Below are 27,943 nucleotides of genomic sequence, written 5' to 3' on the forward strand. Positions count from 1 at the left end.
ATATTGATGATGGTAAATCAGCTGACTAACATATATTTAAATAATTCAAGATGAAAGGTTATGTTCTTCTCTTCAAACAAAACAAAGGTGGAACTTGAATCTCTGAAAATATTTTAAATTTGTATTGAAAACAAACTTTTTTGTACTAATTAACTTCAACATGAAGTTGGCTAAAGATACTGATTCAGCCACTAATGCATTGATGTGTCAAATAATACTTTCATGGTTTTCGTTTGTTTTTTAAATATTAAAACTGATGTGACAGTGAGCTGGTGTTAACATCATGAGTGGTGTGAGGGCTCCTCCTCTGGTGGCTTCATGTTACAAGTGTTCATGCGCTGAGAGGTTTTTGTTCAGCTCTACTGATGGTTTGTGTTATTGTGGGTCTCTGGCACAGTAATACACAGCAGTGTCTTCAGGCTGCACGTTCTGTCCGTTTAGAGTCACTGTTTTGCTGGAAGCGTCTAAATCAATACTGAACTTGTTCTTCAGTGACTCTTTGACGGTTGTGTCCCGACTTATCCACTCCAGTCCTTTCCCTGCAGGCTGTCTGATCCACGCTGTGTAGTAGCTGCTGAGAGCATAAGAGACCTGACAGGTGATGGTCAGACGTTGACCTGGCTGCACGGTCACAGAGGCTGGCTGTGTCAACTGTTCACACTTCACACCTGTTAATAAAGGAAATGTGTTTAACAAAATGTACTTGAAGCAGTAAGTTGACTTTGATGAATCCAGAGAGACTCACATCCAGCTGCCAACAGCAGCAGCAGAGCTACGGAGAACATGGCTGATGTTGAAACTGAAGAGATGTGAAGTTCAGACTGATGTGATGTTTTTATAGCTGAGCAACCAGGAAGGTCACTGAGTTTGCATATAATCAAATATATGAAGCATCAACACACTGCAGCCAATAGAAGAGTCTGTTCAGTGTTAATATATCAACAAAGTTAAAACATAGTTTTCATGTCTGAAAATCACCTCTGCTTTACATTTGATATTTAATTTTAATTTATTAATGAAATGTAACTTAAACAACAGTCATACAACAGTGGTACTTAAAGATTTGATTGTTTTATTATTTTGAATTAGATAACAATACAATACTTTTAGAAATGTATAAGTTTGTGCAGAAGTTTATTTAACTAGATTGTTATGCTGTCTTTGACTCTTTTATCAACAAGTTATCTTTATTCTGTTTGTTGAGTTTAATGTTGGATAATAATATTTTTTAGGAATGTGTATGAATGTTTGTAAAGCAAAGCATATCATGAAAAAATAAATATAAATGAAACGATGGATATAATATAAATAATAACAATTCATGCTTATCCTATACTGTGCCAATATGAATGAGTCACTTGTAGGATTTAGTACAGCTGCTCAACCGGCTCCAGTCACTGTGGGTCTCGAGCACAATAATAAACAGCAGAATCTTCCGTCTTCAGACTGTTCATCTGCAGATACAGCTGCTGTCTGCTGTTGTCTCTGGAGATGGTGAACCGGCCTTGAACTGACTGAGAGTAGTACTTGCTGCTGCCACTGCTACTACTGATAAAAGCGATCCACTCCAGTCCTTTTCCAGGAGCTTGTCTGACCCAGTGCATATGGAAGCTACTAAATGTGAATCCAGAGGTTGTACAGGTCAATCTGTGGGATTCTCCAGGTCTTTTAACCACTGATTCAGATTGTGTCAGAGTCTGACCATCAACACCTGTCAAGAGAATACAACATGTGAAATAAGGTGGTGATACAACAAAAAGCTCTGAAAGATAAAGATCAGAGAAAGTCTCCACCTGCAAAGCAGATAGCTAGAAGCAGCAGTCCTGTCCTACAGTCCATCATGTTGAACTGTGTGTCCACTGTCCTCTCTCCTCCTCTCTGCAGTCAGATAAGTAGAGCTGGAAGACATCTGAGTTTTGCATTGACTCCTCCTCACAGGGAGGAGACGACTGGATAATCTTGAATCTTACATCTTGTGAAGTAACTAGAATGTATTATTAGTATTATTGTTGTTGTTGTTGTTGTTGTTAATACTTCCTGTAAGCTGCAGCAGAGGAAAGCACAATACATGTTCATATGCTGCAATCAAATCATGTATATTGTATATCTTTCCTTTTTGAAAATATTTAAACGAGTGAGATCCAAAGAACACAGAATGGTGAACTTCATTTAATTTAGGCCTAAGGTTAGAAACCCATCAGAGTCTGGTGTCTTTAAGGTACATTTTATTTGTCCACTTTCTTTCTTTTAATTAATCAACTTTCAACAACCTATCTCGTTTAGGGTGGGGTGCAGTTTAACTGACTAAATATCTAAATGCTTCTGGAATAGGCATTTATTTCCTTTTCATCATCGTATATTCAGGATGTTGTCTGTATTCAAAAGAAACGTGTACAAACTGCAAAGGATGGGGATGCTTTACATTTATATGACCTAAATGTAATTTCTTTGTTGAACTTTATGCATGTACTCATTAAGACATGTTGACCCAGTCCCATCACACATATACAGATCATGTATTCAGTTTTATTTATTACAAAATATGACACAGACAGCTGAAGGTTCACACTGATGAATAGAGGAAGTAGTTTTTGAACGACTCTGCTATTATTGTCTCTCACTGTGTCTCTACGGGCGCAGTAATACACCGCCGTGTCCTCGGTCTTCAGACTGTTCATCTGTAGATAGAGTTTACTGCTGGAGTCATCTCTGGAGATGGTGAATCTCCCCTGGACTGACTGAGAGTAATAAATATGAGAACTGCCTGTGTGTACAAAAGCTATCCACTCTAGTCCTTTTCCAGGAGCCTGTCTGACCCAGTTCATCGGAAAGCTGCTGAATGTGAATCCAGAGGTCGTACAGGTCAATCTGTGGGATTCTCCAGGTCTTTTAACCGCTGGTTCAGATTCTGTCAGAGTCTGACCATCAACACCTGTCAAGAGAATACAACATGTGAAATAAGGTGGTGACACAACAAAAAGCTCTGAAAGATAAAGATCAGAGAAAGTCTCCACCTGCAAAGCAGATAGCTAGAAGCAGCAGTCCTGTCCTACAGTCCATCATGTTGAACTGTGTGTCCACTGTCCTCTCTCCTCCTCTCTGCAGTCAGATAAGTAGAGCTGGAAGACATCTGAGTTTTGCATTGACTCCTCCTCACAGGGAGGAACTGGATTTGAATTTAATCTTATTAACTAATTGATGAAACTGAAGAATGAACTTTTGCTTCATTCAGTAAAATTTTTTTTTGCCTTTCATTATTTAGCACAGTCTGAATCACATGGAGACTTGTGATCAGTTTTACAATATCCTTAAAGTGAGAATTGTAATTTTATTTTAATATTCATCAAATAAAATGTTATCAAATGTTGCTAATAATAATATACTGCTGATTTTCTCACAAGTGTATTTTTCATGTATTTATAGATAATTAACATTTAAAAATGCCAATCTTTACAGCAATAATGTTATCAGTAACACACATACATGTTTTTGACTCACACACAGAATACACTCATATGAAGATGTCTCCATCGTATATTTAAAATTCTAATAATTATTGTATATTATCACAATCCATGTGATATTTAATTCACTGTATTGCTAAAATATGATTGTGTTTAATGTGACAGTGAGCTGGTGTTAACATCATGAGTGGTGTGAGGGCTCCTCCTCTGGTGGCTTCATGTTACAAGTGTTCATGCGCTGAGAGGTTTTTGTTCAGCTCTACTGATGGTTTGTGTTATTGTGGGTCTCTGGCACAGTAATACACAGCAGTGTCTTCAGGCTGCACGTTCTGTCCGTTTAGAGTCACTCTTTTGCTGGAAGCGTCTAAGTCTATACTGAACTTGTTCTTCAGTGACTCTTTGTAGAATGAAGCTCCAGTATATTTACTTCCAATCCACTCCAGTCCTTTCCCTGCAGGCTGTCTGATCCACGCTGTGTAGTAGCTGCTGAGAGCATAAGAGACCTGACAGGTGATGGTCAGACGTTGACCTGGCTGCACGGTCACAGAGGCTGGCTGTGTCAACTGTTCACACTTCACACCTGTTAATAAAGGAAATGTTTTTAACAAAATGTACTTGAAGCAGTAAGTTGACTTTGATGAATCCAGAGAGACTCACATCCAGCTGCCAACAGCAGCAGCAGAGCTACGGAGAACATGGCTGATGTTGAAACTGAAGAGATGTGAAGTTCAGACTGATGTGATGTTTTTATAGCTGAGCAACCAGGAAGGTCACTGAGTTTGCATATAATCAAATATATGAAGCATCAACACACTGCAGCCAATAGAAGAGTCTGTTCAGTGTTAATATATCAACAAAGTTAAAACATAGTTTTCATGCCTGAAAATCACCTCTGCTTTACATTTGATATTTTAATTTTAATTTATTCATTAAAATGTAACTCAAACGCCAGTCATACAACAGTGGTACTTAAACATTTGAGTGTTTTTTTTATTTTGAATTAGATAAAAATACAATACTTTTAGAAATGTAAAAGTTTTTGCAGAAGTTTATTTCCAGCAACCACATTGTTATGCTGTCTTTGACTCTTTTATGAACAAGTTATCTTTATTCTGTTCCTTGCATTAAATGTTGGTTAATAATATTTTTTAGTAATGTGTATGAATGTATGTAAAGTAAACCATATCATGAAAAAATTATTTAAAAGAAAGAATTGGTATGATATGAATAATAATAATTCATGCTTATTCTATTCTGTCCCAATATGAATGAGTGGATTGTAGGATTTTGTACAGCTGCTCAACCGGCTCCAGTCACTGTGGCTCTCGAGCACAATAATAAACAGCAGAATCTTCCGTCTTCAGACTGTTCATCTGCAGATACAGCTGCTGTCTGCTGTTGTCTCTGGAGATGGTGAACCGGCCTTGAACTGACGGAGAGTAGAAGATGCGGGCACTGTCATACTCGATACTCGCCATCCACTCCAGTCCTTTTCCAGGAGCCTGTCTGACCCAGGCCATCCAAGAGCTGGCAAAGTTTAATCCAGAGGTTGTACAGGTCAATCTGTGGGATTCTCCAGGTCTTTTAACCACTGATTCAGATTGTGTCAGAGTCTGACCATCAACACCTGTCAAGAGAATACAACATGTGAAATAAGGTGGTGACACAACAAAAAGCTCTGAAAGATAAAGATCAGAGAAAGTCTCCACCTGCAAAGCAGATAGCTAGAAGCAGCAGTCCTGTCCTACAGTCCATCATGTTGAACTGTGTGTCCACTGTCCTCTCTCCTCCTCTCTGCAGTCAGATAAGTAGAGCTGGAAGACATCTGAGTTTTGCATTGACTCCTCCTCACAGGGAGGAACTGGATTTGACTTTGATCTTAGTAACTAATTGATGAAACTGAACAATGAACTTTTGTTTCATTCATTAATCTTTTTTTTTTTGCCTTTCATTATTTAGCACAGTCACATGAAGACTTGTGATCAGTTTTACAATCTCCTTAAAGTGAGAATTGTGTAATTTGATATTAATATTCATCAAATAAAATGTTATCAAATGCTGCTAATAATAATATATTGCTGATTTTCTCCCAAGTGTATTTTTCATGTATTTATAGATGATTAACATTTAAAAAATGCCAATTTTAACATAAATAATGTTATCAGTAACACACATACATGTTTTTGAGTCACACACAGAATACACTCATATGAAGATGTCTCCACTGTATATTTAAATTTGTAATAATTATTGTATATTATCACAATCCATGTTATATTCATTTTACTGTAATGCTAAAATATGACTAATTCAATTGGAAATGAGTTGTACATTAATTTTCATTAGATTGAAACAAACTTGAAATAAAGACTAGAAAGATATATTCTAATATAGGGGGTATTTTATAAATACTTTTGGACAATGTAGATGTATAATTCATATCAGTGACTGATGCAGAGACATCTGCAGTAGTTCTCGTACAGCTCTGTGACTTCCTGTATCACTGTGGCCTTCGAGCGCAATAATAAACAGCGGAGTCTTCAGTCATCAGACTGTTCATCTGCAGAGACACTTGGTCCACGTTGTTGTCTCTGGAGATGGTGAAGCGATTCTGGACGGACGTAGAATAGAATATATTCTTTCCACTCGGAGCAGAAATGTGGGCAACCCACTCCAGTCCTTTTCCTTCAGCTTGTCTGATCCAGCTGATATCAGCATCGCTGTCTGATATTCCTGCATATGTACAGGTCAGTTTGTGGGATTCTCCAGGGCGCTTTACCACCGATTTAGACTCAGTCAGAGTCTGACTGGAAACCCCTGGAGAGAAAAGTAGTTTAATCAGAACCGAGCCAACTACATACATTTGACATATTTGTACAACTAAATGAGCATTGATGGAACAATAGTGAAAGTCTCCACCTGCAAAGCAGATAGCTAGAAGCAGCAGTCCTGTCCTACAGTCCATCATGTTGAACTGTGTGTCCACTGTCCTCTCTCCTCCTCTCTGCAGTCAGATAAGTAGAGCTGGAAGACATCTGAGTTTTGCATTGACTCCTCCTCACAGGGAGGAGACTAGAATTCCAATAAGTGTATTTTTCATTTATTATTAGATGATGAATTTTAACAGAAATAATGTTATCACATTCTTTAGACCTTGTCTGTAGTTAAAACACAAAATTAATCCTTTGATAATAGTTCTATTATCTCATCAAATATTTTTTTTATATTTCTTTGCATGTGTATTAATTTGACCAAATCAAGCAATTTAAACGATTTGTTTCCTTTTCTCATTGTCAACATGAGTATGAGGGGTAGTGACATGGTTGCTGGTTATTGTGCAGGTGTGTTGCTGGTGTGTATCACTGTGGGCCAACGGACACAGTAATACACAGCTGTGTCCTCAAGCTGCAGATTCTGTCCTTTTAGAGTCACTGTTCCAGCTGAAGTGTCTCTGCTGTAGCTGAACTTGTTCTTCAGAGCATCATTTTGGTAAAGGCCACTTGTTCCCCACTGATGTGAAATCCAGTCCATTGGTTTTCCTTCACAGTGTCTGATCCAACCTGTTGCATAGCTGTTATCAGTCAAAGAGTAACCAGAGACCTGACAGGTGATGCTCACAGACTGTCCAGGCTGCACAACCACTGAGTCTGGCTGGATGAGATCCAGACTGTTCACACCTGTAGAAACACAAACCAACATGATCTCCATCAGACATCTGACTATTCAGAGTTTCTAATGTGTTTATTAGTGTGAATCCACTGAAAGCTCCTCACAGGATCCAGCTGCCAGCAGCAGAGTCACAGCTACAGAGAACATGTTGATGTTGAAGCTGAACGGATGAGAGCTCTTCAGTCGCTTCACTTCTTTATGAGGCAACACAAGGAGGCTGATTTGCATATTGATGATGGTAAATCAGCTGACTAACATATATTTAAATAATTTAAGATGAAGATGAAAGCTTATGATCTTCTCTTCAAACAAAACAAAGGTGGAACTTGAATCTCTGAAAATATTTTAAATTTGTATTGAAAACAAACTTTTTTGTACTAATTAACTTCAACATGAAGTTGGCTAAATATACTGATTCAGCCACTAATGCATTGATGTGTCAAATAATAACTTCATGGTTTTCGTTTGTTTTTTAAATATTAAAACTGATGTGACAGTGAGCTGGTGTTAACATCATGAGTGGTGTGAGGGCTCCTCCTCTGGTGGCTTCATGTTACAAGTGTTCATGCGCTGAGAGGTTTTTGTTCAGCTCTACTGATGGTTTGTGTTATTGTGGGTCTCTGGCACAGTAATACACAGCAGTGTCTTCAGGCTGCACGTTCTGTCCGTTTAGAGTCACTGTTTTGCTGGAAGCGTCTAAGTCGATACTGAACTTGTTCTTCAGTGACTCTTTGTAGAATGAATATCCAGTAGATTTACTTCCAATCCACTCCAGTCCTTTCCCTGCAGGCTGTCTGATCCACGCTGTGTAGTAGCTGCTGAGATCATAAGAGACCTGACAGGTGATGGTCAGACGTTGACCTGGCTGCACGGTCACAGAGGCTGGCTGTGTCAACTGTTCACACTTCATACCTGTTAATAAAGGAAATGTTTTTAACAAAATGTACTTGAAGCAGTAAGTTGACTTTGATGAATCCAGAGAGACTCACATCCAGCTGCCAACAGCAGCAGCAGAGCTACGGAGAACATGGCTGATGTTGAAACTGAAGAGATGTGAAGTTCAGACTGATGTGATGTTTTTATAGCTGAGCAACCAGGAAGGTCACTGAGTTTGCATATAATCAAATATATGAAGCATCAACACACTGCAGCCAATAGAAGAGTCTGTTCAGTGTTAATATATCAACAAAGTTAAAACATAGTTTTCATGCCTGAAAATCACCTCTGCTTTACATTTGATATTTAAATTTTAATTTATTCATGAAATGTAACTCAAACGCCAGTCATACAACAGTGGTACTTAAACATTTGAGTGTTTTTTTATTTTGAATTAGATAAAAATACAATACTTTTAGAAATGTAAAAGTTTTTGCACAAGTTTATTTCCAGCAACCACATTGTTATGCTGTCTTTGACTCTTTTATGAACAAGTTATCTTTATTCTGTTCCTTGCATTAAATGTTGGTTAATAATATTTTTTAGTAATGTGTATGAATGTATGTAAAGTAAACCATATCATGAAAAAATAATTTAAAAGAAAGAATTGGTATGATATGAATAATAATAAATCATGCTTATCTTATACTATCTCTTTTTGAATGAGTGGATTGTAGGATTTTGTACAGCTGCTCAACCGGCTCCAGTCACTGTGGCTGTCGAGCACAATAATAAACAGCAGAATCTTCCGTCTTCAGACTGTTCATCTGCAGATACAGCTGCTCTCTGCTGTTGTCTCTGGAGATGGTGAACCGGCCTTGAACTGACGGAGAGTAGTATATGCTGCCACTGCTACTACTGATATAAGCAACCCACTCCAGTCCTTTTCCAGGAGCCTGTCTGACCCAGTGCATAGAGTAGCTGGCAAAGTCAAGACCAGAGGCTGTACAGGTCAATCTGTGGGATTCTCCAGGCCTTTTAACCGCTGGTTCAGATTGTGTCAGAGTCTGACCATCAACACCTGTCAAGATATATACATATGTTAAAAAAACTTATCATAATTTGAGTTGATACACAAGCAGAACTATGTCAACTCAAATGACAATCTCCACCTGCAAAGCAGATAGCTAGAAGCAGCAGTCCTGTCCTACAGTCCATCATGTTGAACTGTGTGTCCACTGTCCTCTCTCCTCCTCTCTGCAGTCAGATAAGTAGAGCTGGAAGACATCTGAGTTTTGCATTGACTCCTCCTCACAGGGAGGAGACGACTGGATTATTTAATAAAACTGTGGAATTAATGTCTAAGAGTCAGTCCTCCAAGTCTGCTGGTGAATATTTGTCTGACAATGTTCATCATCAGTAACACTACATCCATATTATTCTGATCATACGTACATCCATTAAGGTTTATCCACATTTGTTTATTTAAAGTTCATCTTCGTAGCAAAGTTACTCACTAGTCACTTAAAGCATTATGGGCAGCTCATAAAAGCATTAAGAATAATATTAATTGTCTACAGTTTCATTCTGATCACCAACATCTACTGGCTTTATGAACATGTATTCATTATCATCGCACTGTGATGCAATTTACTAAAGTTTGAGCATATTTTAGATTGTGGACATTTCACCTTCATATTTATGTTCTGATCCTCTTCCCTTTAACAACTGAGAGAACTCCATCCTTTCTATAACTGAGTGATGTAAGATCAAAAGGAGAATATATATTTACTTATTAGCTTACAGTAATATATATATATAGATCTAATGTGGATATATCAAAGTACTTTTGCAGGTTGTGAGAAAACCCAGATTAGTTTAGAGAGACGTTCACTTTGCTGTTTGTTGTGTGTGGATGTTTTTGTGCAGCTGCTCCACTCTCTTCAGTCATTGTGTCTCTCGAGCACAGAAGTAAACGGCAGAGTCTTCTGCTCTCAGGCCCGTGACCCCGAGGTACTGAGTGCTGCTGGGCACATCTTCAGTCATGGTGAAACGGCTTTGAAAGGAGCTGCCATAGGTAGCAGCGTTGCTGCCTGCGTTCATCCTCCCAATCCACTCCAGAGCTTCCCCGGGCCGCTGTCGTATCCAGTGAATATAGTAGCTTGTCATGTCAAAACCAGATATGATACATGACATCTTCACTGTATCTCCAGGTCTTTTCATCTCAGAGGGAGTCTGGTCCAGTTTGATCTCACTCCAAACTCCTGTAAGTACATTGTGATCATCATCCATCACATTAATATATCACAGGTCAGACATGTACAAAAGCAATAAACATAACTTTCTTGATCCCTCACCTTGAATAGTAACTATAACTAATAAACTCCAAATGATTGTATTTTCCATTCTGGGATAAATACTGTAGTTCAGACTATTTCTTATCTGAGGGATTCAGAAATATATCAAACTGCATCGGTGTTCTGCCACAAGTTGCTGATGTTTTTATAAGAGAGGAAGAGTTTGCATAGACCTCCTCCCACAGGTTCAAAAGGGGAACATGTGACACTGATGCATTTCCATAGAGAATCTACAACAGCAGAGGAAACTGTCAAATATCAATTATCTCATTTATGCACTGATGGAAAATAATAGGAAATAACACATTTGTGAAGACATATAGGTATTTAAGTTATAGTTACATTTGATTTGATTTTCTATCCCATTGCATAAAAACAGGACAAATGTTGTCTCTTTTTTAGGCAACCTAATACACAAAAATAAATGCAATAGAGGTTTTATTTTATATGTGAAAATCAAGCTTCTCTTTGTCTCTTCTCGACTTAAAGATTAATTGTTATTGGCCTCACCAGAGTGTTGGCTTTTTTATAGTATTGTTCACATTTTGAATGTGTGTGTTGTTGAATCACATGGTTGCTGGTTATTGTGCAGGTCTGTTGCTGGTGTTTATCACTGTGTGCCTTCCACGGACACAGTAATACACAGCTGTGTCCTCAGGCTGCAGATTCTGTCCTTTTAATGTCACTGAGCCAGTGTGTGTGTAGTAAAGGAACTTGTTCTTCAGAGCATCATTTTGGTAAAAGCTTCCACCACCCCACCGATGTAAGATCCAGTCCATTGGTTTTCCTTCACAGTGTCTGATCCAACCTGTTGCATAGCTGTTATCAGTCAAAGAGTAACCAGAGACCTGACAGGTGATGCTCACAGACTGTCCAGGCTGCACAACCACTGAGTCTGGCTGGATGAGATCCAGACTGTTCACACCTGTAGAAACACAAACCAACATGATCTCCATCAGACATCTGACTATTCAGAGTTTCTAATGTGTTTATTAGTGTGAATCCACTGAAAGCTCCTCACAGGATCCAGCTGCCAGCAGCAGAGTCACAGCCACAGAGAACATGTTGATGTTGAAGCTGAACGGATGAGAGCTCTTCAGTCTCTTCACTTCTTTATGAGGCAACACAAAGAGGCTGATTTGCATATTGATGATGGTAAATCAGCTGACTAACATATATTTAAATAATTCAAGATGAAAGGTTATGTTCTTCTCTTCAAACAAAACAAAGGTGGAACTTGAATCTCTGAAAATATTTTAAATTTGTATTGAAAACAAACTTTTTTGTACTAATTAACTTCAACATGAAGTTGTCTAAAGATACTGATTCAGCCACTAATGCATTGATGTGTCAAATAATACTTTCATGGTTTTCGTTTGTTTTTTAAATATTAAAACTGATGTGACAGTGAGCTGGTGTTAACATCATGAGTGGTGTGAGGGCTCCTCCTCTGGTGGCTTCATGTTACAAGTGTTCATGCGCTGAGAGGTTTTTGTTCAGCTCTACTGATGGTTTGTGTTATTGTGGGTCTCTGGCACAGTAATACACAGCAGTGTCTTCAGGCTGCACGTTCTGTCCGTTTAGAGTCACTGTTTTGCTGGAAGCGTCTAAGTCGATACTGAACTTGTTCTTCAGTGACTCTTTGTAGTATGAAGCTCCAGTGAATTTACTTCCAATCCACTCCAGTCCTTTCCCTGCAGGCTGTCTGATCCACGCTGTGTAGTAGCTGCTGAGAGCATAAGAGACCTGACAGGTGATGGTCAGACGTTGACCTGGCTGCACGGTCATAGAGGCTGGCTGTGTCAACTGTTCACACTTCACACCTGTTAATAAAGGAAATGTTTTTAACAAAATGTACTTGAAGCAGTAAGTTGACTTTGATGAATCCAGAGAGACTCACATCCAGCTGCCAACAGCAGCAGCAGAGCTACGGAGAACATGGCTGATGTTGAAACTGAAGAGATGTGAAGTTCAGACTGATGTGATGTTTTTATAGCTGAGCAACCAGGAAGGTCACTGAGTTTGCATGTAATCAAATATATGAAGCATCAACACACTGCAGCCAATAGAAGAGTCTGTTCAGTGTTAATATATCAACAAAGTTAAAACATAGTTTTCATGCCTGAAAATCACCTCTGCTTTACATTTGATATTTAAATTTTAATTTATTAATGAAATGTAACTTAAACGCCAGTCATACAACAGTGGTACTTAAAGATTTGATCGTTTTATTATTTTGAATTAGATAACAATACAATACTTTTAGAAATGTAAAAGTTTTTGCAGAAGTTTATTTAACTAGATTGTTATGCTGTCTTTGACTCTTTTATCAGCAAGTTATCTTTATTCTGTTTGTTGAGTTTAATGTTGGTTAATAATATTTTTTAGGAATGTGTGTGAATGTTTGTAAAGCAAAGCATATCATGAAAAAATAAATATAAATGAAATGATGGATATAATATAAATAATAATAATTCATGCTTATTCTATTCTGTCCCAATATGAATGAGTGGATTAGGATTTTGTACAGCTGCTCAACCGGCTCCAGTCACTGTGGCTGTCGAGCACAATAATAAACAGCAGAATCTTCCGTCTTCAGACTGTTCATCTGCAGATACAGCTGCTCTCTGCTGTTGTCTCTGGAGATGGTGAACCGGCCTTGAACTGACGGAGAGTAGTAGATGCGGTCACTGTCATACTCGATACTCGCCATCCACTCCAGTCCTTTTCCAGGAGCCTGTCTGACCCAGGCCATCCAATAGCTGGCAAAGTCAAGACCAGAGGCTGTACAGGTCAATCTGTGGGATTCTCCAGGTCTTTTAACCACTGATTCAGATTGTGTCAGAGTCTGACCATCAACACCTGTCAAGAGAATACAACATGTGAAATAAGGTGGTGACACAACAAAAAGCTCTGAAAGATAAAGATCAGAGAAAGTCTCCACCTGCAAAGCAGATAGCTAGAAGCAGCAGTCCTGTCCTACAGTCCATCATGTTGAACTGTGTGTCCACTGTCCTCTCTCCTCCTCTCTGCAGTCAGATAAGTAGAGCTGGAAGACATCTGAGTTTTGCATTGACTCCTCCTCACAGGGAGGAGACTAGAATTCCAATAAGTGTATTTTTCATTTATTATTAGATGATGAATTTTAACAGAAATAATGTTATCACATTCTTTAGACCTTGTCTGTAGTTAAAACACAAAATTAATCCTTTGATAATAGTTCTATTATCTCATCAATTTTTTTTTAAATATTTCTTTGCATGTGTATTAATTTGACCAAATCAAGCAATTTAAACGATTTGTTTCCTTTTCTCATTGTCAACATGAGTATGAGGGGTAGTGACATGGTTGCTGGTTATTGTGCAGGTGTGTTGCTGGTGTGTATCACTGTGGGCCGACGGACACAGTAATACACAGCTGTGTCCTCAAGCTGCAGATTCTGTCCTTTTAGAGTCACTGTTCCAGCTGAAGTGTCTCTGCTGTAGCTGAACTTGTTCTTCAGAGCATTATTTTCATAAAAGCTTCCTTGTGCACCACCCCACTGATGTGAAATCCAGTCCATTGGTTTTCCTTCACAGTGTCTGATCCAACCTGTTGCATAGCTGCCATCAGTCAAAGAGTAACCAGAGACCTGACAGGTGATGCTCACAGACTGTCCAGGCTGCACAACCACTGAGTCTGGCTGGATGAGATCCAGACTGTTCACACCTGTAGAAACACAAACCAACATGATCTCCATCAGACATCTGACTATTCAGAGTTTCTAATGTGTTTATTAGTGTGAATCCACTGAAAGCTCCTCACAGGATCCAGCTGCCAGCAGCAGAGTCACAGCTACAGAGAACATGTTGATGTTGAAGCTGAACGGATGAGAGCTCTTCAGTCTCTTCACTTCTTTATGAGGCAACACAAGGAGGCTGATTTGCATATTGATGATGGTAAATCAGCTGACTAACATATATTTAAATAATTTAAGATGAAGATGAAAGCTTATGATCTTCTCTTCAAACAAAACAAAGGTGGAACTTGAATCTCTGAAAATATTTTAAATTTGTATTGAAAACAAACTTTTTTGTACTAATTAACTTCAACATGAAGTTGGCTAAAGATACTGATTCAGCCACTAATGCATTGATGTGTCAAATAATACTTTCATGGTTTTCGTTTTTGTTTTTTAAATATTAAAACTGATGTGACAGTGAGCTGGTGTTAACATCATGAGTGGTGTGAGGGCTCCTCCTCTGGTGGCTTCATGTTACAAGTGTTCATGCGCTGAGAGGTTTTTGTTCAGCTCTACTGATGGTTTGTGTTATTGTGGGTCTCTGGCACAGTAATACACAGCAGTGTCTTCAGGCTGCACGTTCTGTCCGTTTAGAGTCACTGTTTTGCTGGAAGCGTCTAAGTCGATACTGAACTTGTTCTTCAGTGACTCTTTGTAGTATGAAGCTCCAGTAGATTTACTTCCAATCCACTCCAGTCCTTTCCCTGCAGGCTGTCTGATCCACGCTGTGTAGTAGCTGCTGAGAGCATAAGAGACCTGACAGGTGATGGTCAGACGTTGACCTGGCTGCACGGTCACAGAGGCTGGCTGTGTCAACTGTTCACACTTCACACCTGTTAATAAAGGAAATGTTTTTAACAAAATGTACTTGAAGCAGTAAGTTGACTTTGATGAATCCAGAGAGACTCACATCCAGCTGCCAACAGCAGCAGCAGAGCTACGGAGAACATGGCTGATGTTGAAACTGAAGAGATGTGAAGTTCAGACTGATGTGATGTTTTTATAGCTGAGCAACCAGGAAGGTCACTGAGTTTGCATATAATCAAATATATGAAGCATCAACACACTGCAGCCAATAGAAGAGTCTGTTCAGTGTTAATATATCAACAAAGTTAAAACATAGTTTTCATGTCTGAAAATCACCTCTGCTTTACATTTGATATTTAATTTTAATTTATTAATGAAATGTAACTTAAACAACAGTCATACAACAGTGGTACTTAAAGATTTGATTGTTTTATTATTTTGAATTAGATAACAATACAATACTTTTAGAAATGTATAAGTTTGTGCAGAAGTTTATTTAACTAGATTGTTATGCTGTCTTTGACTCTTTTATCAACAAGTTATCTTTATTCTGTTTGTTGAGTTTAATGTTGGATAATAATATTTTTTAGGAATGTGTATGAATGTTTGTAAAGCAAAGCATATCATGAAAAAATAAATATAAATGAAACGATGGATATAATATAAATAATAACAATTCATGCTTATCCTATACTGTGCCAATATGAATGAGTCACTTGTAGGATTTAGTACAGCTGCTCAACCGGCTCCAGTCACTGTGGGTCTCGAGCACAATAATAAACAGCAGAATCTTCCGTCTTCAGACTGTTCATCTGCAGATACAGCTGCTGTCTGCTGTTGTCTCTGGAGATGGTGAACCGGCCTTGAACTGGCTGAGAGTAGTACTTGCTGCTGCCACTGCTACTACTGATAAAAGCGATCCACTCTAGTCCTTTTCCAGGAGCTTGTCTGACCCAGTGCATATGGAAGCTACTAAATGTGAATCCAGAGGTTGTACAGGTCAATCTGTGGGATTCTCCAGGTCTTTTAACCACTGATTCAGATTGTGTCAGAGTCTGACCATCAACACCTGTCAAGAGAATACAACATGTGAAATAAGGTGGTGATACAACAAAAAGCTCTGAAAGATAAAGATCAGAGAAAGTCTCCACCTGCAAAGCAGATAGCTAGAAGCAGCAGTCCTGTCCTACAGTCCATCATGTTGAACTGTGTGTCCACTGTCCTCTCTCCTCCTCTCTGCAGTCAGATAAGTAGAGCTGGAAGACATCTGAGTTTTGCATTGACTCCTCCTCACAGGGAGGAGACGACTGGATAATCTTGAATCTTACATCTTGTGAAGTAACTAGAATGTATTATTAGTATTATTGTTGTTGTTGTTGTTGTTGTTAATACTTCCTGTAAGCTGCAGCAGAGGAAAGCACAATACATGTTCATATGCTGCAATCAAATCATGTATATTGTATATCTTTCCTTTTTGAAAATATTTAAACGAGTGAGATCCAAAGAACACAGAATGGTGAACTTCATTTAATTTAGGCCTAAGGTTAGAAACCCATCAGAGTCTGGTGTCTTTAAGGTACATTTTATTTGTCCACTTTCTTTCTTTTAATTAATCAACTTTCAACAACCTATCTCGTTTAGGGTGGGCTGCAGTTTAACTGACTAAATATCTAAATGCTTCTGGAATAGGCATTTATTTCCTTTTCATCATCGTATATTCAGGATGTTGTCTGTATTCAAAAGAAACGTGTACAAACTGCAAAGGATGTGGATGCTTTACATTTATATGACCTAAATGTAATTTCTTTGTTGAACTTTATGCATGTACTCATTAAGACATGTTGACCCAGTCCCATCACACATATACAGATCATGTATTCAGTTTTATTTATTACAAAATATGACACAGACAGCTGAAGGTTCACACTGATGAATAGAGGAAGTAGTTTTTGAACGACTCTGCTATTATTGTCTCTCACTGTGTCTCTACGGGCGCAGTAATACACCGCCGTGTCCTCGGTCTTCAGACTGTTCATCTGTAGATAGAGTTTACTGCTGGAGTCATCTCTGGAGATGGTGAATCTCCCCTGGACTGACTGAGAGTAATAAATATGAGAACTGCCTGTGTGTACAAAAGCTATCCACTCTAGTCCTTTTCCAGGAGCCTGTCTGACCCAGTTCATCGGAAAGCTGCTGAATGTGAATCCAGAGGTCGTACAGGTCAATCTGTGGGATTCTCCAGGTCTTTTAACCGCTGGTTCAGATTCTGTCAGAGTCTGACCATCAACACCTGTCAAGAGAATACAACATGTGAAATAAGGTGGTGACACAACAAAAAGCTCTGAAAGATAAAGATCAGAGAAAGTCTCCACCTGCAAAGCAGATAGCTAGAAGCAGCAGTCCTGTCCTACAGTCCATCATGTTGAACTGTGTGTCCACTGTCCTCTCTCCTCCTCTCTGCAGTCAGATAAGTAGAGCTGGAAGACATCTGAGTTTTGCATTGACTCCTCCTCACAGGGAGGAACTGGATTTGAATTTAATCTTATTAACTAATTGATGAAACTGAAGAATGAACTTTTGCTTCATTCAGTAAATTTTTTTTTTGCCTTTCATTATTTAGCACAGTCTGAATCACATGGAGACTTGTGATCAGTTTTACAATATCCTTAAAGTGAGAATTGTAATTTTATTTTAATATTCATCAAATAAAATGTTATCAAATGTTGCTAATAATAATATACTGCTGATTTTCTCACAAGTGTATTTTTCATGTATTTATAGATAATTAACATTTAAAAATGCCAATCTTTACAGCAATAATGTTATCAGTAACACACATACATGTTTTTGACTCACACACAGAATACACTCATATGAAGATGTCTCCATCGTATATTTAAAATTCTAATAATTATTGTATATTATCACAATCCATGTGATATTTAATTCACTGTATTGCTAAAATATGATTGTGTTTAATGTGACAGTGAGCTGGTGTTAACATCATGAGTGGTGTGAGGGCTCCTCCTCTGGTGGCTTCATGTTACAAGTGTTCATGCGCTGAGAGGTTTTTGTTCAGCTCTACTGATGGTTTGTGTTATTGTGTGTCTCTGGCACAGTAATACACAGCAGTGTCTTCAGGCTGCACGTTCTGTCCGTTTAGAGTCACTGTTTTGCTGGAAGCGTCTAAGTCGATACTGAACTTGTTCTTCAGTGACTCTTTGTAGAATGAATCTCCAGTATATTTACTTCCAATCCACTCCAGTCCTTTCCCTGCAGGCTGTCTGATCCACGCTGTTCTGTAGCTGCTGAGAGCATAAGAGACCTGACAGGTGATGGTCAGACGTTGACCTGGCTGCACGGTCACAGAGGCCGGCTGTGTCAACTGTTCACACTTCACACCTGTGGAGGCAAACATTGAGTCTTGTATCAGTGTAATCACAGTGAGCAGTCAGTGTGCTGTGATGTCGGTGTCTCTGCCTCAGTGAGACTCACAGGAAGCAGCAGCCAGCAGCAGCAGCAGAGCGACAGAGAACATGGTTGGTATCGAGGTTGATCTGATGAGAGCTTCTCCTCTTCTGCTGCAACCGACACAACCACACCAAGTCTTTAAAGAAGACTGTGAGGAAGTGCACTTTGCATAGAGAAGCTCACTGACAGGGTATAAAAGAGGAATGAACTGTTCTGTCAGTCAAAGCTTGGAACAGTGTCATGAACATTTTGACACATGCAAGAAAACATAAGTTAGAAAATGAGTTAAAACCACATTGTCTGATTCAACTACATGTGGAGGAGCTGCAATAAAACCTGAATGCTGCTGTTTTATTGAGACTATGTTTCTCTGAGTGTGTTGATGATGTTGAACTAAAGTTTAGACTCAGTTGGCATGTTGTGTTTATGTAGAGTGTTGCTTATGTGTCATTGTGGCTCTCGTCTATCTCGGCAGATATCTTACGTTTTGAGGTTTACGTCTGTGAATTATCTTCCTAAATGAGCACATACAGTGTTCCTGATACTCAAAGATACTCCAACAAAGTGAGTGACGAGGTAGTTGTGGTCTATCGGCCTGTAAGAATCAGCCCTGTAGGATTTTGTACAGCTGCTCAACCGGCTCCAGTCACTGTGGCTCTCGAGCACAATAATAAACAGCAGAATCTTCCGTCTTCAGACTGTTCATCTGCAGATACACCTGCTGTCTGCTGTTGTCTCTGGAGATGGTGAACCGGCCTTTGACTGACTGAGAGTAGTAAATGCTGCCACTGCTATCACTGATAGTAGCAACCCACTCCAGTCCTTTTCCAGCAGCCTGTCTAATCCAAGCGTTCCAGTAATTGGTGCTGAACCCTGAATAAGTGCAGGTCAGTCTGTGGGGTTCTCCAGGCCTTTTAACCACTGCTTCAGACTCAGTCAGTGTTTGGCCCTCAGTACCTACAGACATTTCAACAGCTCATTAGTTACTTTAAGCCATATTGTCTTGAGGTTTGTCACAAAAACATGGTTTGTTCTTACCTGCCCAGTTAATTGACAAGGTGAGAAAAACAACCAAATACTCAGATCTGATCATTGTGAAAGTTGTTTCTGTCCAGTCTACAGTGTGTACGGCAGGGAGGGACTTAGTGTCTGCCCTTCACTGTGCAACACATTTGTAGAGACGGAAGAGATCAGAGATTTGCATTGACTCCTCCTCAAAAAACACACACACACCTCTCACATCTCTCGGGAGGAATCATAATTTGACATTTAGATAGCAAGGATTTTGTTTTTTACTGATGAAGATGTTTCTCAAGATATTCTGTTTCACTATTTATTTTTTTTATAACCAAATGCTTGTATCAACCAATATTCTGCTCAGCAGCATGTGTTGGACCGGATATATCGTGCATAAATATATTTCTACACTCATTGTTAAAAATCAATAATGAGGAAACTATTTAATATTCTGAACCCTGTGGATGTTAGCTTCTGTCCATTTCATCTGAGAAAGAGGGGGATCATCTTTAGAATAAGGATTCAACCTGTTTGTTGTTATGAATGTACGTCCCATGAACATGATGACAACAACATTTCACTCCTGTCACTTTTATTGTTTAATACCAGCCACGACAGCAACACTCGTATTGTTCACACCTTGTGCGTCTGTGTGTGTCATCACGGCAAAATGTGGTCAGGGAGGAACCCGCTGTAGCGGGAACTACCACAGAGGGTTTTGCATACTTTGCCAGGTGTTTATGTTTCTGTCAGTCTGTCTGTTCAGATTGTGTCAACGCGATAACATCACAACCGTGCAAAATGCAAATGTGAGACTAAATATGTGTGCAGTTGAAATCAAAGTCTTTATGTTCCTGGTATATCATTTTCTTTTGATCTTTGTATCGCGTCATGCAAATATTTAATCTTGGTCAGAATTGGTGCTGGAACACAAAACAGAGGCAGTAATCCTTTGAGGTAGATGTGGTCAGAATGAGGATTGTAGGATTTTGTACAGCTGCTCAACCGGCTCCAGTCACTGTGGCTCTCGAGCACAATAATAAACAGCAGAATCTTCCGTCTTCAGACTGTTCATCTGCAGATACACCTGCTGTCTGCTGTTGTCTCTGGAGATGGTGAACCGGCCATGAACTGACTGAGAGTAGGATTTTGAGCTCCCACTACCATCATCAATCCAGGCGATCCACTCCAGTCCTTTTCCAGGAGCCTGTCTGACCCAGTGCATATCGTAGCTGCTGAATGTGAATCCAGAGGTCGTACAGGTCAATCTGTGGGATTCTCCAGGTCTTTTAACCACTGATTCAGATTCTGTCAGAGTCTGACCATCAACACCTGTCAAGATATATACATATTAAGAAAACTTAACATAATTTGAGTTGATACACAAGAAGAACTATGTCAACTCAAATGACAATCTCCACCTGCAAAGCAGATAGCTAGAAGCAGCAGTCCTGTCCTACAGTCCATCATGTTGAACTGTGTGTCCACTGTCCTCTCTCCTCCTCTCTGCAGTCAGATAAGTAGAGCTGGAAGACATCTGAGTTTTGCATTGACTCCTCCTCACAGGGAGGAACTGGATTTGACTTTGATCTTAGTAACTAATTGATGAAACTGAAGAATGAACGTTTGCTTCATTCAGTAAATCTTTTTTTTGCCTTTCATTATTTAGCACAGTCTGAATTACATGGAGACTTGTGATCAGTTTTACTATATCTTTAAAGTAAGAATTGTATAATTTTCTTTTAATATTCATCAAATAAAATGTTAACAAATGTTGCTCATTATATTATACTGATGATTTTCTCACAAGTGTATTTTGCATGTATTCATAGATGATTAACATTTTAAAATGCCAATCTATACATAAATAATGTTATCAGTAACACACATACATGTTTTTGAGTCACACACAGAATAAACTCATATGAAGATGTCTCCACTGTATATTTAAATTGTAATAATTATTGTGTATCACCACAATTCATGTTATATTCCTTTTACTGTATTGCTAAAATATAACTATTTTTCTCTTTAATGTGACAGTGAGCTGGTGTTAACATCATGAGTGGTGTGAGGGCTCCTCCTCTGGTGGCTTCATGTTACAAGTGTTCATGCGCTGAGAGGTTTTTGTTCAGCTCTACTGATGGTTTGTGTTATTGTGGGTCTCTGGCACAGTAATACACAGCAGTGTCTTCAGGCTGCACGTTCTGTCCGTTTAGAGTCACTCTTTTGCTGGAAGCGTCTAAGTCGATACTGAACTTGTTCTTCAGTGACTCTTTGTAGTATGAAGCTCCAGTATATTTACTTCCAATCCACTCCAGTCCTTTCCCTGCAGGCTGTCTGATCCACGCTGTGTAGTAGCCGGTAAGAGAATAAGAGACCTGACAGGTGATGGTCAGACGTTGACCTGGCTGCACGGTCACAGAGGCTGGCTGTGTCAACTGTTCACACTTCACACCTGTTAATAAAGGAAATGTTTTTAACAAAATGTACTTGAAGCAGTAAGTTGACTTTGATGAATCCAGAGAGACTCACATCCAGCTGCCAACAGCAGCAGCAGAGCTACGGAGAACATGGCTGATGTTGAAACTGAAGAGATGTGAAGTTCAGACTGATGTGATGTTTTTATAGCTGAGCAACCAGGAAGGTCACTGAGTTTGCATGTAATCAAATATATGAAGCATCAACACACTGCAGCCAATAGAAGAGTCTGTTCAGTGTTAATATATCAACAAAGTTAAAACATAGTTTTCATGTCTGAAAATTACCTCTGCTTTACATTTAATATTTTAATTTAATTACACAATACATTGTAACATTTTCATAATATCCCTGTATTTACAGAATGTATCCACCCTTATCTTTGCTTTTTAAGACTATGTATTCGAGTATTTTATATTTTCAAACAATGATCTGCTTAGAAAAAAAATAGAATTACATTAGAAAGATCACATGTATTCCTGCTCATAGGGAGACTGGGTACTTTTTCTCTATATTCAGATGCAGATAACTTTATGAAGATGAAAGAAAAAGGTGCTAAAATAAGTATTCATAGGATGCTGTCAGTATTCAACTTCTCCTTCACTTCATAGACCACTGGTGTCTTCTGTCAGAAATGGTTTACATAACAGTCAAGAACAATATGTGATGAAAAGAGTGAAATGTATATACTTTTCAGTTGGTTTGTATTTTAGAGCAAAATTAATCTTTATTACAATAATGTATTCATGAAATGTAACTTAAACGCTCGTCATACAACAGTGGTACTCAAACATTTAAGTGTTTTATTATTTTGAATTAGATAGGAAAACAATACTTAGTTATCTTTATTCTGTTCCTCGTATTTAATGTTGGTTAATAATATTTTGTAGGAATGTATATGAATGTATGTAAAGAAAACCATATCATAAAAAATAAATATAAAAGAAATGATGGATATAATATATATAATAATAATTCATGCTTATCCTATTCTGTCCCAATATGAATGAGGATTGTAGGATTTAGTACAGCTGCTCAACCGGCTCCAGTCACTGTGGCTGTCGAGCACAATAATAAACAGCAGAATCTTCCGTCTTCAGACTGTTCATCTGCAGATACAGCTGCTCTCTGCTGTTGTCTCTGGAGATGGTGAACTGGCCTTGAACTGACTGAGAGTAGTACTTGGTGCTGCCACTGCTACTACTGATATAAGCGATCCACTCCAGTCCTTTTCCAGGAGCCTGTCTGACCCAGTTCATCTCGTAGCTGCTGAATGTGAATCCAGAGGTCGTACAGGTCAATCTGTGGGATTCTCCAGGTCTTTTAACCACTGATTCAGATTCTGTCAGAGTCTGACCATCAACACCTGTCAAGATATATACATATTAAGAAAACTTAACATAATTTGAGTTGATACACAAGAAGAACTATGTCAACTCAAATGACAATCTCCACCTGCAAAGCAGATAGCTAGAAGCAGCAGTCCTGTCCTACAGTCCATCATGTTGAACTGTGTGTCCACTGTCCTCTCTCCTCCTCTCTGCAGTCAGATAAGTAGAGCTGGAAGACATCTGAGTTTTGCATTGACTCCTCCTCACAGGGAGGAACTGGATTTGACTTTGATCTTAGTAACTAATTGATGAAACTGAAGAATGAACGTTTGCTTCATTCAGTAAATCTTTTTTTTGCCTTTCATTATTTAGCACAGTCTGAATTACATGGAGACTTGTGATCAGTTTTACTATATCTTTAAAGTAAGAATTGTATAATTTTCTTTTAATATTCATCAAATAAAATGTTAACAAATGTTGCTCATTATATTATACTGATGATTTTCTCACAAGTGTATTTTGCATGTATTCATAGATGATTAACATTTTAAAATGCCAATCTATACATAAATAATGTTATAAGTAACACACATACATGTTTTTGAGTCACACACAGAATAAACTCATATGAAGATGTCTCCACTGTATATTTAAATTGTAATAATTATTGTATATCACCACAATTCATGTTATATTCCTTTTACTGTATTGCTAAAATATAACTATTTTTCTCTTTAATGTGACAGTGAGCTGGTGTTAACATCATGAGTGGTGTGAGGGCTCCTCCTCTGGTGGCTTCATGTTACAAGTGTTCATGCGCTGAGAGGTTTTTGTTCAGCTCTACTGATGGTTTGTGTTATTGTGTGTCTCTGGCACAGTAATACACAGCAGTGTCTTCAGGCTGCACGTTCTGTCCGTTTAGAGTCACTGTTTTGCTGGAAGCGTCTAAGTCGATACTGAACTTGTTCTTCAGTGACTCTTTGTAGTATGAAGCTCCAGTATATTTACTTCCAATCCACTCCAGTCCTTTCCCTGCAGGCTGTCTGATCCACGCTGTGTAGTAGCTGCTGAGAGCATAAGAGACCTGACAGGTGATGGTCAGACGTTGACCTGGCTGCACGGTCACAGAGGCTGGCTGTGTCAACTGTTCACACTTCACACCTGTTAATAAAGGAAATGTGTTTAACAAAATGTACTTGAAGCAGTAAGTTGACTTTGATGAATCCAGAGAGACTCACATCCAGCTGCCAACAGCAGCAGCAGAGCTACGGAGAACATGGCTGATGTTGAAACTGAAGAGATGTGAAGTTCAGACTGATGTGATGTTTTTATAGCTGAGCAACCAGGAAGGTCACTGAGTTTGCATATAATCAAATATATGAAGCATCAACACACTGCAGCCAATAGAAGAGTCTGTTCAGTGTTAATATATCAACAAAGTGAAAACATAGTTTTCATGCCTGAAAATCACCTCTGCTTTACATTTGATATTTTAATTTTAATTTATTCATTAAAATGTAACTCAAACGCCAGTCATACAACAGTGGTACTTAAACATTTGAGTGTTTTTTTTATTTTGAATTAGATAAAAATACAATACTTTTAGAAATGTAAAAGTTTTTGCAGAAGTTTATTTCCAGCAACCACATTGTTATGCTGTCTTTGACTCTTTTATGAACAAGTTATCTTTATTCTGTTCCTTGCATTAAATGTTGGTTAATAATATTTTTTAGTAATGTGTATGAATGTATGTAAAGTAAACCATATCATGAAAAAATTATTTAAAAGAAAGAATTGGTATGATATGAATAATAATAATTCATGCTTATTCTATTCTGTCCCAATATGAATGAGTGGATTGTAGGATTTTGTACAGCTGCTCAACCGGCTCCAGTCACTGTGGCTCTCGAGCACAATAATAAACAGCAGAATCTTCCGTCTTCAGACTGTTCATCTGCAGATACAGCTGCTCTCTGCTGTTGTCTCTGGAGATGGTGAACCGGCCTTGAACTGACGGAGAGTAGTACTTGCTGCTGCCACTGCTACTACTGATAGAAGCAACCCACTCCAGTCCTTTTCCAGGAGCCTGTCTTACCCAGGCCATATAGTAGCTGGCAAAGTTTAATCCAGAGGTTGTACAGGTCAATCTGTGAGATTCTCCAGGCCTTTTAATCACTGATTCAGATTCTGTCAGAGTCTGACCATCAACACCTGTCAAGAGAATACAACATGTGAAATAAGGTGGTGACACAACAAAAAGCTCTGAAAGATAAAGATCAGAGAAAGTCTCCACCTGCAAAGCAGATAGCTAGAAGCAGCAGTCCTGTCCTACAGTCCATCATGTTGAACTGTGTGTCCACTGTCCTCTCTCCTCCTCTCTGCAGTCAGATAAGTAGAGCTGGAAGACATCTGAGTTTTGCATTGACTCCTCCTCACAGGGAGGAGACGACTGGATTAAAACTGTGGAATTAATGTCTGAGAGTCAGTCCTCCAAGTCTGCTGGTGAATATTTGTCTGACAATGTTCATCATCAGTAACACTACATCCATATTATTCTGATCATACGTACATCCATTAAGGTTTATCCACATTTCTTCATTTAAAGTTCATCTTGGTAGCAAAGTTACTCACTATTCACTTTAAGCATAATGGGCAGCTCATAAAAGCAATACAAATAATATAATTATCTATAGTTTCATTGTGATGACCAACATCTACTGGCTTTATGAACATGTATTCATTATCATCTCACTGTGATACAATTGTACAATTTTTTGTGTATATTAATTTGACTAAATTAAGCAATTTAAACGATTTGTTTCTTTTTCCCATCGTCAACATGAGTAGGAGGGGTAGTCACATGGTTGCTGGTTATTGTGCAGGTGTGTTGCTGGTGTGTATCACTGTGGGCCGACGGACACAGTAATACACAGCTGTGTCCTCAGGCTGCAGATTCTGTCCTTTTAGAGTCACTGTTCCAGCTGAAGTGTCTCTGCTGTAGCTGAACTTGTTCTTCAGAGCATTATTTTGGTAAAAGGTTCCACCACCAAATTGATCTGAAATCCAGTCCATTGGTTTTCCTTCACAGTGTCTGATCCAACCTGTTGCATAGCTGTTATCAGTCAAAGAGTAACCAGAGACCTGACAGGTGATGCTCACAGACTGTCCAGGCTGCACAACCACTGAGTCTGGCTGGATGAGATCCAGACTGTTCACACCTGTAGAAACACAAACCAACATGATCTCCATCAGACATCTGACTAATCAGAGTTTCTAATGTGTTTATTAGTGTGAATCCACTGAAAGCTCCTCACAGGATCCAGCTGCCAGCAGCAGAGTCACAGCCACAGAGAACATGTTGATGTTGAAGCTGAACGGATGAGAGCTCTTCAGTCTCTTCACTTCTTTATGAGGCAACACAAGGAGGCTGATTTGCATATTGATGATGGTAAATCAGCTGACTAACATATATTTAAATAATCCAAAATGAAGATGAAAGGTTATCTTCTCTTAAAACAAAACGAAGGTGGAACTTGAATCCCTGAAAACACTTTAAATTTGTATTGAAAACAAACTTTTTTGGACTAATTAACTTCACCATGAAGTTGTCTAAAGATACTGATTCAGCCACTAATGCATTGATGTGTCAGCTAATAACTTCATGGCTTTTGTTTGCTTTTTAAATAACAATGGCTGTTGGAGCCATATATTTTGTTTTGATTATAAATCATGTAATATAATTTATCTGTATCCTCTGAAGAGGTTCCTTTGTTATTTGAATTGATCTTATATCTATATTTAAAATAATACCTTTTTTTGTGGTGAATTACTTATGCTAATTTGACGAAGATCAGCTGGCATAAGAGGAAGGGGTGGGACTGAGTATCGTGTTTTAGTTTCTTGTATGGAACGGGACAACGGCACAGCTTTTGACCTCACGTCATAATTAAGTTGGAATCTCAAGTTAGACTTATGATTTTGTTTGTTTTGATTAGAAAGGAATAAAGCGACAATGAATGAATCGGAATCAACGTCTCAAGAGTTATAATTGTGTTACGTGTGAGTCAATAAAGAGGAGTCCCGCAATGTGGCACATCATATCAACAAGAAAACAGGAACTGCCCACCTCAATGGCATTTTGAGGATTCATTTACACGCCAGTTACATCACAAGCTTTCAAAAGTTGTGAGCTGACTTTATTCCATTTCTTCAAACTTCACACATACAATGATGTGTCAGTGATTCTGATGTGAATTAAATTAAGAATCTAGACTCTCTCCCTGTGACAGTGAGCTGGTGTTGAAAACCTTCCTGGTCTGAGAGCTCCTCCTCTAAGTTGGATTTAACTCTTTTTTAAAACACATAGTAACAAAGAAACAGACCAAACTGGAACAAACAACAAGAGCAAAGGTGCGATCACCTCTTGTTTTGCAGTTGGAGCGCGGAGAGATGAAGCCAGAGATTTGAGGATTCGAGTGGTCATGAGGAAGATCAGAAACGTAACTCGGGGCATAGTACAATATACTGTTAATAAAGCGTATTTATTTAATTGTCATGGTTTCAGTTCATTTGGTGTAAAAACCTTCTTGAAGGTTTGGTTTGAGAGACAAACAACATCCCATGTCTACTGAATTTTTATTATTTTTGTTGTCAAAGTTAAGATTTAGTGTGATAATAGGAACAGAATGT

The 27,943-nt window shown here is 38.6% G+C and overlaps 8 gene segments (V, D, J or C); all 8 read right to left on the bottom strand.

Annotated features, from left to right (window-relative positions):
* Window positions 1–375: 375 nt before the first annotated feature.
* Window positions 376–785, bottom strand: LOC137786743 (Ig heavy chain V region XIG14-like). The segment is given in 2 exon segments: window positions 376–668; window positions 746–785. Coding segments are annotated over 2 exon segments (333 nt in total).
* Window positions 786–3,739: 2,954 nt separating this feature from the next.
* Window positions 3,740–4,161, bottom strand: LOC137787145 (immunoglobulin heavy variable 4-38-2-like). The segment is given in 2 exon segments: window positions 3,740–4,044; window positions 4,122–4,161. Coding segments are annotated over 2 exon segments (345 nt in total).
* Window positions 4,162–7,740: 3,579 nt separating this feature from the next.
* On the bottom strand, window positions 7,741–8,162 carry LOC137787147 (Ig heavy chain V region XIG14-like). The segment is given in 2 exon segments: window positions 7,741–8,045; window positions 8,123–8,162. Coding segments are annotated over 2 exon segments (345 nt in total).
* Window positions 8,163–11,884: 3,722 nt separating this feature from the next.
* On the bottom strand, window positions 11,885–12,306 carry LOC137786742 (Ig heavy chain V region 5A-like). The segment is given in 2 exon segments: window positions 11,885–12,189; window positions 12,267–12,306. Coding segments are annotated over 2 exon segments (345 nt in total).
* A 2,369-nt stretch (window positions 12,307–14,675) lies between these two features.
* On the bottom strand, window positions 14,676–15,097 carry LOC137786741 (Ig heavy chain V region 5A-like). The segment is given in 2 exon segments: window positions 14,676–14,980; window positions 15,058–15,097. Coding segments are annotated over 2 exon segments (345 nt in total).
* Window positions 15,098–18,051: 2,954 nt separating this feature from the next.
* On the bottom strand, window positions 18,052–18,515 carry LOC137786740 (Ig heavy chain V region 5A-like). The segment is given in 2 exon segments: window positions 18,052–18,356; window positions 18,450–18,515. Coding segments are annotated over 2 exon segments (348 nt in total).
* Window positions 18,516–21,595: 3,080 nt separating this feature from the next.
* LOC137786784 (immunoglobulin heavy variable 4-38-2-like) lies at window positions 21,596–22,019 on the bottom strand. The segment is given in 2 exon segments: window positions 21,596–21,900; window positions 21,978–22,019. Coding segments are annotated over 2 exon segments (345 nt in total).
* A 2,091-nt stretch (window positions 22,020–24,110) lies between these two features.
* LOC137786746 (Ig heavy chain V region 5A-like) lies at window positions 24,111–24,532 on the bottom strand. The segment is given in 2 exon segments: window positions 24,111–24,415; window positions 24,493–24,532. Coding segments are annotated over 2 exon segments (345 nt in total).
* Between the last annotated feature and the right edge of the window lie 3,411 nt (window positions 24,533–27,943).

Source organism: Clinocottus analis, unplaced genomic scaffold (genome assembly GCF_023055335.1).
Source record: "Clinocottus analis isolate CAN_PGR_092001 unplaced genomic scaffold, fCliAna1.0.p SCAF_16, whole genome shotgun sequence".
Taxonomy (NCBI): Eukaryota; Metazoa; Chordata; class Actinopteri; order Perciformes; family Cottidae; genus Clinocottus; species Clinocottus analis.